This window comes from Euprymna scolopes, chromosome 42, assembly GCF_053919585.1.
Source record: "Euprymna scolopes isolate OS-2025 chromosome 42, ASM5391958v1, whole genome shotgun sequence".
Lineage (NCBI taxonomy): Eukaryota > Metazoa > Mollusca > Cephalopoda > Sepiida > Sepiolidae > Euprymna > Euprymna scolopes.
The window spans coordinates 53,470,735-53,483,332 of NC_136523.1; the positions used below are offsets into that span (position 1 = coordinate 53,470,735).

The following is a 12,598-nucleotide window of genomic DNA, read 5'->3' on the forward strand; positions in this document are numbered from 1 at the left end:
TATACATATATATATATATATATATATATATATATATACTAAATTTATTTTACAATTATGCGTGTTTTTACTCGATATATACATATATATATATATATACATATATCGAGTAAAAAGACTCATAATTGTAAAATAAAGTTAGTATATATAAATAAATGAGTTTTCTGCAACGTATTGGTTTCTAATACATATATATATATATATGTATATATATATATGTGTATATATATATGTATATATATATATATATATATCTCGAGTAAAAAGACTCATAATTGTAACATAAAGCCAGTATATATATATATATATATATATATATATATATACATATATATACATATATATTTATATATATATATGTATATATATATATATATATATATATATATATATATATATAAAATGAAAATCACAATCGAATTTACCAAAATGATCCAAGATGGTAAAATTAAAGTAAATTATAAATATTAAAGAATTTATATTTATAAAATTATCTCAGCCAGATATAAAAGCTCGATAATACCAAATAGGAAATGGAGCTTATAATATGAGCAAACAGTTAATGAAATATGTTAAAAAAACACTTTGAAATGAGTTAAAAACATATTTAATCTGAAAAGGTTTTTAACTCATTTCAAAGTGTCTTTTTACCATATTTCATTAACTGTTTGCTCATATATATATATATGTATATATACATACATACATATATATATATATATATATATATATATATATATATATATATATATATATATATATATATATATATATATATATATATTAAAAAACCAATGCGTTGAAGAAACCTCATTTATTCAATGACCAGTTGCAGGAAAAGCTAAATTCAGCCGAGATAAAAAAATCAAATATAATCTTTCTTTTTACCCTGGTTCATGGAATGTAATCCTTTCGTGCCGTAATCGTATATAGACTTCCATCAATCTGTTTTTATCGATGCTGACATTTCGATCATTTTCATTTATTCCAGTTTCTTTAAATAAAATGATCTTATTGTTTTATTAATAAGCGTTTTCCCTCGTTTATTTGTTTTTTTATTGTTTTCGGTTCCCTTCATATATTCAATATATTTTATTCGTTTATTCTGAACGTTTGAATATCAGTTATATATATATATATATATATATATATATATATATTAAATATATATATATATATTAAATATATATATATATTAAATATATATTAAATATATATATATTTATATATTAAATATATATACAGATAAATATATATATATATTAAATATATATATATATATAAATAAATATATATATATATATATATATATATATATATATATATATATATATATATATATATATATATATATATATATCCTTTGCATTTTTCACCCGCATCTACGTATTCGATCTCTTTTATTTTTACTGCCAGCAAAATATATTTTTCGATTTCTATCAAATACAATCGCATGCCCGCTATATATTCTACCAATACCATTTAATGCACTTCTCCCTAAACCTAGAATTCTCCGAACTAGTATTACGGGGTGTAGGGAAGCTGGATAGTGGCAATTGGTATGAATGGTTGCCCCTACATTGACCAAGGTCTTATATGTGGCGTTGGTACTTATTTGCCTCTCCCCCACCGAGAAAATGAGGCAAAAGGCCGATTTTTAATGTGAGGAGTGGAGGGAAAATGGGGACGAGCTCTCCCGGGAGTAGGGGAGCTCGATAGTGCAATTGGTATGTAGTGTTGCTCCTACATTGACCAAGGTCTTATATGTGGGCTAGTATTTAATTGCTCCCCCACGGATTAAATTAGGCACAAATTCGATTTTTAATGTTAGGAATGAAGGAGAAATGGGGGCTAACTCCTAGAGGAGTAGGGGAGCTGGATAGTTACAATTGGTATGGAGGGTTCGTATTTATTTACTCCCCCACCGAGCAAATTAGGAACAAGTCATTTTTATTGTGAGGAGTGAAGGGGAAATGGGGACCAACTCCCCGGGGAGTATGGGAGCTGGATAGCGTTAATTGGTATGAAGGGTTTCCTATACATTGACAAATGTCTTATATATGCTGTTGCTCCCACATATGGGCTTTGCTCGCAGTATCTTCTGGAAGATACAGCAGTTTGATCTGGGCTAAAAGGCCAAGAAAATCTTTAAGAGCAAAGAACAGCATCTATTAACAAACGACCTTTGATCTTAACCAAAAAGGCCAAGAACAAAAGTGTTACGGAGAGACCGACCGACTGACAGATCGACCGACAGACTGACGGACCGATGGAGTGACTTATAGAGTTGCTTGCACGCGAGTAAAAACTGGCATTCGTGTTGGAACTGTAGATATCGAACCCGCGTCAAAACGTGAGGGTTTCGCGTTCGACCCCATGTAACGGGTTTACTTTTTTAGTTTGAACATTTAAACAGGGCTTGGCCTTGCGATAAATCCGAATAACATTTCGCATTTTTCTTCTCCATTTTTCCTGTTATTTTTTATTATCAATTCAAACAGTTTTATCGTTTTTTTCTCTCTCTTTTTTTTTTTTTTTAGTATGGAAATGAAACGATACACCTTTATTTGTTTTGGGGTGTTTTATTTTATTTGTTTCGGGTTCACTTTTATTTTTGATTTTGGTTATATATATTTATTTATAATGTTGGTTGCTTGTTTTATTTCATATCTACCCTTTTCAGGTTATTTAATGTCGAATCTGGTGATTTTGAAGAACGATTTTTTAATATAGTGTATTTGTGTGTTAAGTTGTATTCTATTTAACCCATTGTTGGGGCCCTAACAGGTACTCCAGGTCAGAGTGGACCTGGGAGCAATGGCAATTAAAGGGTGGCTCCACACTCCCCAAGGCCTGCAAGCTGAGGCGTCACCATCGGATATAGTTTATGGTCATATCCAGGACCTTATTTGTATTGTGATTAGTGAAATAATTGAAACCAAGTACAGCAGTAATTAAGTAAAAAATAATCTATATATTAATATGCTTGACCGTACGGTGTCACGTCATCACTATCGCAAATATTAATTAATGAAACGCGTCATCATCATCGCACACATTAATTAATGTGAATTATCTCCCTTTATTGTTCAATCTTTATTGGTCAAAAATCATTAAACCCTTTTATTTCCCAAAACTTCCCGAACAAAAAAAAATATATATGCACTGTCTATTTATGGTTCCGGATTATTTTAAAGACAATTATGCATAGAAGGTATCGTTCCACAGTTTAAATAGTATAGTATTTTACTTCAATTTTTAACGATGCCCTCTGTTTATTATTGTGGTATAATATGAAACGCTTATTCTATTTTATTCAGTAATAAATATATTTTTTACATTTAACGTTACGAGTTCGTTCTGTTTTTTTTTGTTTTTTTTACTGTGCCACTTTATATTTTTTTATTTACTTTTGAGTGAGCCTTACATAACAAACAATGTGTTTAGAAATACATGTTACAAAAGTCAAGAATGACTTTATTAAATAAATAACCAAAGTCACCATTCGCAAATACACTGAGTAACATAGAGGCAAAACATATTTTACGTCCTGTTCTGTTTTGTTGCTTTTTTACGGCATATCAATCCTTTTTCGTGTTGTTTAATGCCGAATCGAGTAATTTTGTAACATTTTACAGCTTCACATTGTTTACATAGTTATTACTTATGTTTTGTTCGTTTTATTTTGCTTCTTTTACAGGCATTCATCATCTTCTAATGCCCACCGACAGGGCATGGATATTTAAATACTATAAAAAATGGACACAACAATTTTTTTTAATATGAAATAAAACACTTTGTTTCATTACTTACGATTTAATTTATTTAAAGAAATATTTATTTCCTATTCAAAGATTTTCAGTATATTTTATTTAACTGAAGAATTTTTTCATTATTTTTATTACATTGTTAGGTGAAGTTTCAGAATAGTTAACCTCCTCCCCATATTAAGAATAGCTTTCAGCATGATTCTTACAATAGCGGTATCAAAGTTTTTTTTTTTATTTTAAAACAAATTATAAAAAAAAGATACAAGACCATTATTTTTTTTTCATTAAATGGCTATTTAGGGGAAGGTTTAAAATAGTAAACTCTTCTCCCCATAATCGTTTTTTTATGCAGTAAAATACTTAGTTTCAATAATTATGGTTTAAATAAATATTTATTCCTTATTTAAAGATTTACAGTATATTTTATTTACCTGAAGAAATATTTATTGTTCATGCATATATTTCTCCCTTATATTTTTACATTGTTAGGTGAAGTTTCAGAATAGTTAACCCCCTCCCCATATTAAAAATGGCTTTTAGTATGATTCTTACAATAGTGCTATCAAAGTTTATTGATTTTTTTATTTAACAAAAATTATTTAAAAAGATACAAAAACATTTTAAACATTTTTTTTATAAATCGTTATTTAGGTGAAGGTTTAGAATAGTCACACCCTCTCCTCTTATTAAGAATGGCATTTTTATGATTTCAGCATGATGCTTACATTTTTCTTAATATAAAAAAAAAAGATACAAGAAAATGTTAAGTTTTTTTGTTTTTTTTTTAAATTAAAATCTTAGATCAAAGTTCGGAATAACTTACTGTATAGCCAATTAGCCAGCCGTAGAAAAATGTTTTAGCATTTAATACCTAATAAGGTTTTCGCTTCAATTACCACACGCAGACGATCTTCAATTGCCAAAAGCAGACGATATCGATTCAAAGGAGGTAATTCGTCAACAATTGCTTTAGCCGAATTTTACGGTAATGCTTCTATATAAGTTTTTTTTTTTTACACAGTGATCACCACTTATCAAGGTCTGGAAGCCACTCAGGGATAAGGGTTATTGCAAGTACATTACGTTAGTAAGGAAATTAGATGAAGTGTTTACTTAAGGGGGCGGTTCAATAGGAGTTTATTAACATTAGACTTGAAGACATCAAAGTTGTAGTCCGGAGGGAAGCAGGTAGACGGAACAGAGTTCCACAGGCGTGCAGTTCTAAGAAAGAATCTTTGCTCATGAAATCCGCGTTTTGATTTAGGCACAGATATAGAGTGGGGGAAATTTTTCACAGGTGATTCAGCTAGACGGGTGTTTTTTGTGAAAGATTGGCGAGGGGGGACCAGGGATTTGAGTTCAGACGGGCACCTGCCATGAAAATAACGATAAAACAAGGATAGGATCGCAACGTCTCTTCTGTGGGAGAGGGGTTGCAGGGTAGAGAAAAGGGCATCCCCCACTAAACCACGAAGTCTATTTTGTACTCTGTCAAGGCATGATAGGCTGTTTTTGGCAGCTCCTGCCAAGATATGGCAACAGTATTCCAACCATTGGCCGTACTTGGCTTTTATAGAGATAGAGAATTGCATCAGTAGTGAGATATCTTCTGGAGCGGTAGAAGGATCCCACCATCTTTCCAGCGACCTTGGCAACAGACTTGATGTACGTGTTCCATTTCAGATCAGGAGTAAAGGTCAAACCCAGAAGCTTGTCAAAACACGGGGCCTCACCGAGACGAGAGCCATCCATCACAATTGATGCCAGCTGGGGGTCAGAGCGTTGATGATGTAAGGATAGGAGTTTGGTATTGGATGCATTAAAGGTTACTAGCCACATCTTCCCCCACTGAACCACGCGCTCGAGATTAGAGGATAGAGAATCAGAGAGAGCTTTGTCATTTACAGCCTTTGATGTGTTGCCGTAGATGGTCGTGTCATCAGCATAGATGTCAACGAATGATTTAAGTATATGTTTAGGGAGGTCATTGATGTAGATCAGGAAGAGAGTTGGGCCCAGGATTGACCCCTGAGGGACTCCAGCATTTATATTGCAGGCCTCCGATTTTTGACCATCTACCACTACTCTTATGAGCCTATCGGAGAGAAATGATTTAATGATTAAGAAAACATTTCCAGTTATACCGTAGCTGGAAATCTTGTGAAGTAGACCCTTATGCCATACTTTGTCGAAGGCCTTTGATATGTCAAGAGCAATTGCCCTAGAAAGGAAGCCTTTGTCAAGAGATTCACTAATCCTGTGGGATATAACCGTCAGCACATCTGCGGTAGATCTTGCAAAGCGGAAACCATATTGTTTGTCACTAAGAAGGTTATTCCTGCTGAGGTGGTTGACTATTTATCTATATAATATGGATTCCAGCAACTTACTCATAACACAGAGAAGAATTATTGGTCTGTACTGAGAGGGAGATGACTTATCACCTGAATTCTTAAATACAGGGCAAACTGATGAGGTCTTCCAGGGAGTCGGAAAGCACTTCTCCTTAAGGCAGCGCTTAAATAGTTTCGTAAGTATGGGAGCAAGTTCTGGTTGAAGCTTTTTTAACACTATAATTGGGATGCCGTCAGGGCCAGTTGCTTTATTGGAATCTAGGTTTTTTATTAGCTTGGCGACCTCATGCACGGATATTTGTATGTTACCTAGCTTGTTCTGTGTTATAGGAGGAAATATGGGGAGTTGATGGCCTTCGTCGCATAGGGAAAATTAGCTGCAAAGTTCTTTGCAAATAGTTTGGCCTTGTCTGACGCTGACGAGATGACCTCTGGTCCATTGATAATGGTTGGGATAGAACGCACACTTCTGTTAAGGATCCTATTTGTTATTTGCCAAAACTGGTGGGAACCAAGCCGCTGATCAGCTACCTTGGATTTAACAGACTGGGCATATAGCTCTCTTGCATTTTTTATTACTCTTTTACAGTGGTTGCTGGCAGTCCTGAAAGCAGCTTTAGTCTCAGTGCATCTATTACGTTGGTAGCTATGGAAAAAGTGATTTCTGTGCGCGATAGCAGCAGCACATTTTGGGGAGAACCATGGCTGGCTGTTAGGTTTTTGTTGGAATTTTTTAGATGGTATGAATTGGTCTATGCCTACAATTAACCATTCGGTCAGATCTGATACTATAGAGGACACTTCATTTTTAAACATGGAGTGCAGAGGTAAATCAGATATGAATGTACGGAAGCTATCCCAGTCAGCCATAGAGTATCGGTATACAGTACGGTGGAGGGGTACGTCTGGGGGCTTCTTACATTTCGTTTTTATCTTAACTGATACGACGGAGTGGTTGGAGGATCCTAGAGGAGAATGAACGGAATATGAACATAGCTCAGGGGAAGTTGAGAGAAAAAGGTCTAAGAGGCATGCATATTTACCGGGTTTATCGGGCACACGGGTGGGTTCGCGAACAATCTGAGTGAGATCATAAGCAATGGCAAAATCATGACAAAACCTCCCCTCATCATCTGTCTTATTTGAATGGGTCAGCCATTCCACGTTATGGACGTTGAAGTCACCACAGATGTGGATGTTAGCCGAGGGATGTGAAGACAGTATGTGGTCTTTTTTCTCAGATATGCTCTTAAATATAGTAGCTCCGCTGTTGTGGGGCCTATAGAGGGCAAATATAAATGCAGTGGTGTTAGCAAGTGCAACCCTGAAGCACATATAGGGTAAATTAGGATCTTCTCTAGAGATATCCCTACCACATGGGAAGCCATCCTTAATGTAGGCACATATTCCATGCCCATGGCGATCTTGCGAGTCAGATTTAGCTGTTAAATTGGAGTATCCATTAATTATGAACTCATCTAGGGAAGTGGTCGGCCCTATTCCAGTTTTATATAGAAATAATATATCCGGTTTCGTCTCCTGTAATTGGGTTTCAACCTCTGGAAGGTTGGAACGTAGACCCCTGATATTGGAGGAGACTTGGTAGTAGGGGTCTACGCTGGAAGATGGTGTTCTAGGTTTAATCGAGTTTTTATTCTGGAGATATTTCATGTTGAGGTTTGGGGATTTGTGGAATAGGTCGGCATACTTGGTTAGAGCAGTACAGAGAGGGAAAGTAAGAGAGAAAAAGACATGAAAATTTTTTTTATTTGTAGCATACGAAAAGGTAAAGCCGTAACAATTACCCACTAGTATGGTATCGAGAAGCCCCACCAGAGAATACTGCATGGTCCAGATCCACTCATCAAATGGCAATACAGCAGTCCCAGTACTTAGCGCCTGCTGATAGGACATCCTCCTTAGTGGTTAATCCAAGGTTCGGGTCCCTGACTATCAGGCGGATAACGTCAGCCCAGACAAAACGTTTACCTCCAGCACCCTTACTAGTGACATGGCAACAAGGACAGACAGAGACAGAAAAATATCCGACATCTCAAACTACTGGTCACCAAGTAGTACCACGTCACAAAATTATCTACTAAAACAGTGTAACTTGATGAAATTTTGTTATTCATTTAACCGTAAACAAACAACACTATCGTCAACAACAAAAACAGAGCTTTGCTTCAACAAAGTTTACTGACTTGTGGATAAGTCATCAAGCATTAAATGATTGTTATCAGCTTATTTTAATGATCAGAAACAAAATATTTAATCCGGCGTAAGTTTTTAACATTTTTTATCCTTCTTACTGTAAATATTTAAAATAATTAAACTACTTTCGGCAATTTTAGAAACGGCCATTAGAATACTTAAATTTTAATCTAGCTATCCCTTATTTATAGTCATAAATTAGAAAAAAATATTGACTATTAAATACTTTTTTAAAAATTACGCAACTTAACGTTTTTAATATCAAATAAACACTTTGTTTCATTACTTAGGATTTAAACAAATATTTATTCTCAATTTTTACATTTTTCGCATATTTTACAAAATTCAAGATATAATGTATTGAAATGAAATTATTAAGTTATTCGCCAAAAGAAAATAACATGTTCACAAATAAATGGATGCTTGTACACTTTGTAGCCGAAAATAAAAAAACCCTATGTTTTTTAGCACATCTGCTGCCAGAATCCGAGGAAGACATCAGTACTTTAAACTATGACCGAATCATGAAATAACTGCAAAGAGTGTACAGTTCTTTAATCAAAACCAAAATAGGTACTTCTATACTTTTACTTCAATATATTTATTGAATAAATAAAATAGTTTCTACACTTTAAAATACTGATGTCTCTCTTGGATTCTGGCAACAGGTGCGCTGAAAAACATGGTATCTTTTTTTCGGCAACAAAGCGTAGAAAGCACCAATAAATGTTACGAGAGGGAATAATTTATCATTAAATAATTTATATAATTCACCTAGATATCATCTAGATATCCTTTTTACAGAGCTAAATTATAAAAAAATATTGATTTAAATTCCTTCTTAGAAAAATTACACACTAATGATTTTTAATATAAAAAACGGAAAACGGTTTAATTAATTAAGAAATATTTGTTCTCATTTTAAACATTTATATCGAATTTTATTTCATTATAGAAACATTTATTTTTCGTATCAAAATCTTTATTTATATATTTTTTTAAAGACCAATTAAATTTTCACACAGAATGAACCAAATGAATACCACTACATTGGAAGATACAAGATGCAGCAAGAGAACGACAAAGACGAAGGCGTCAGCAGCTACGAACTGAAGAAAGGGATAATATCAGATTGCAAAGGAGAAACCTATTGAGACAGCAAATAAATAACATGATTGAAGAAGACAGACAACTTTATCTGCAAAATGAAAGAACTAGGCAACGGGAACGAAGAAACAATATATATGAAGCAGAAAGACAAAATGTCCCGTATTATTTTGTAGGTGACATGACTTTGATTTGCTCATTTTGTAGAGCACTTAGATTTCGAGGAGAAGCATTGAATTGTTGTAAACAAGGAAAATTTTCTCTTCCTCCCTTATAAGATTATCCTCCTCAACTCCAAAAGTTACTTTAAGGTAATGATCAAGAAGCGTTTAATATACGCAATTATAACTCATCATTTGCATTTGCATCATTTGGCGCAAATATTGTCCGCCCTCCTGGAAGAGACCCCTATTGTTTTCGCTTACAAGGTCAAACCTATCATTATTCCAGTACTCTGCATCCAAATAATGAAGAGGAGAGAAAATATGGACAAATTTACATTTTGGACTCATCTGAATCAAATCACCTCCGGTGCAATTTACCAGAAAATAATAAATGTATCCAAAGTGTCTTTGAAACCATAGCTACAGTTATAGAGAATAATCCTGATGCCGAAGCTTATAAAAAATATGAGGGCCATTGAATTAGAAGAGGAAGCACGTGCTATAAGGGAAAATGTAAAGCGAAGGAGAGTTTCGATGCATTTCACCGCTGGTTCAGATATCAAAAGATTTAACAATCCAATAAACTACGAAATAGGTGTAATATTTGTTGGTGAGGATGGTGCTCCACCTGCTAACAGAGATATTATTGTTTACCCACATTCTCAACCAAAACACCGAATTTCTTATCTGTCTTGCCACTTGGACCCCGTGATATATCCCATATTATTTGCAAATGATGAACAAGGCTGGCACATAAACATGCAACATAGGCCAGAACGGCAAACAAGAGTTCGCAATAAAGCAACAATGCAAGAGTATTACAGTTATCGCCTTGCAATTAGAGATTCATTCAGTATTATCCGTAGATCTGGTAAACTATTCCAACAATATGTAGTTGATGCATATGTGAAAGTTGAAGGGTGCAGATTGAACTTCATTAAAAGACATCAAAGTCAACTAAGAGCAGCTCAATATTCTGGCTTAATGGATCATTTAGCAAGAAATGAAGATAGCGATCCTGGTGTACCAGTTATTCTACCATCTCTATTTACAGGAAGTCCTAGGAATCTTCAACAGCTGTATCAAGATGCAATGGCAGTTTTCTGTAAATATGGAAAGCTAGACCTATTCCTTACCTATACATGTAATCCAAGATGTCCTGAAATATTAAACAACTTGGGGTCATCAGAACGTGCACAAAATCTACCTGTGTATCATGCACATCTAACTGAACTTTTGAAAGATATTAAAGACAGACGTGTATTGGGAACTCCTGTTGCATATGTTTATGTTATTGAATTTTAAAAAAGAGGACTACAACACTGCCACATGATCATAATGCTGCGAGATCAGGATAAGATCAGAACAGTTCAAGAAATTGATGCAATTGTGTCAGCAGAAATAGCTGTACCTGAAGATCCAGAACATCGTGATTTAGGTAAATCTTTAATTTGACATGGTCCATGTGGTGCAGTTAATCCTAATTCTCCTTGTATGAGTAAAGGATTATGCAAAAAAATTTTTTCCAAAGGCATTTAGAGAAGAAACAGTAGAAAACATTGATGGATACCCGGCTTACAAGCGTGCAAATAATGGTGACTCAGTTCAAGTCGGTAATTTTACTGTTGATAATAGATACGTAGTCCCTTTCAGCAAATTTCTTCTGAGAAATTATCGAGCTCATATTAACTTAAAAATCTGCTCTTCAGTCAAGAGTATAAAATACACATTTAAATATGTTTATAAAGGACATGATTGTGCTATGATGGAGGTTAATAACCATGATTCATCTATTAATATCGATCAAGGAGAAACAATGCGATCAGAACAAAGAGATGAAGTCAAGCAATATCTATCATGCAGATATGTATCACCTCCAGAAGCAATGTGGTGTCTTTCTGACTATAAAATGCATGGACAGTCTCATGTTGTGTACAGTTTAGCTGAACACATGCCTGGAGAGCAACAGATTTATTATCAACATGGACAAGCTGAAAAAGCAATTCCATAAGCACAACAACGCTTGGTTTGAACTAAATCAGAATGATATTACTGCTAACCAATATTTTTACTGTGATATTCCACATCATTATCTATTTAAGAAAACTATTACAAAATGGACTAAAAGAGAGAGGTCAAGTAATTTGATCACAAGAATGTATTCAGTTTCACCAAACCAAGGTAAAAGGTTTTATTTATGGATTCTGCGTCTTCATGTCTCTGGAGCAAAGCCAGTTGAAGATTTGAGAACAGTCCAAGGTCAAACATTCCCTACATTTATAGAAGCTTGCATCAGCCTTAGATTATTGCAATATGATACTGAATTAGAAAATGTTCTTACTGAAGCGGCTACATTTAGAATGCCACAGCAACTACGTAGCATGTTTGCAATGTTGTGTCTTTATCATCATTCAGTGGATGCCTTTCAACTATTCATTAACCATAAACAGAGCATTATTGAATACCTCATTTCTGCTTATGATTAAAGCATATGTGAAAACATTGCACTTCATTTGATAAAAGCAATATTTAATGAGCATGGTTCTTCTTGCCATGCAATGGGTCTACCTGAACCAATCGGTGATCCTCCAATAGATAATATTCGAAATACAAACCGGCCTAATGTTGAATTGCTAAACGATGAACAATTAGAGGTCTTTAATACTATAATCAAGGCTGTCATGGCAACTGAAAAGGAAGACCCACACAATAATTGCTTCTATTTAGATGCCCCAGCCGGATCAGGAAAAACCTTTTCATTCAACATGTTATATGATTACTTCACCTCCAGCAGTACTGTAACTGCCACTGCGGCATGGACTGGCATTGCTGCAATGCTACTAACTTCAGGGAAAACACTCCACAGTATATTCAAACTACCTGTACCTCTGACAGAAACCAGTGTCTGTAATCAGAGCATGCTTCTTTTTTGATAAAGGTAAAGGTATTCATCATAGACGAAGCCTCTATGATACCTAATCCTGCACTG

General features: G+C 34.3%; 1 protein-coding gene across 1 annotated transcript; it reads left to right on the forward strand.

Moving 5' to 3' along the window:
- The first annotated feature begins 11,765 nt into the window (after nucleotides 1–11,765).
- On the forward strand, nucleotides 11,766–12,095 carry LOC145267180 (uncharacterized). Its single transcript, XM_080123241.1, has one exon. It carries the CDS (start codon nucleotides 11,766–11,768, stop codon nucleotides 12,093–12,095), a length of 330 nt encoding a protein of 109 aa, XP_079979367.1.
- Nucleotides 12,096–12,598: the final 503 nt, after the last annotated feature.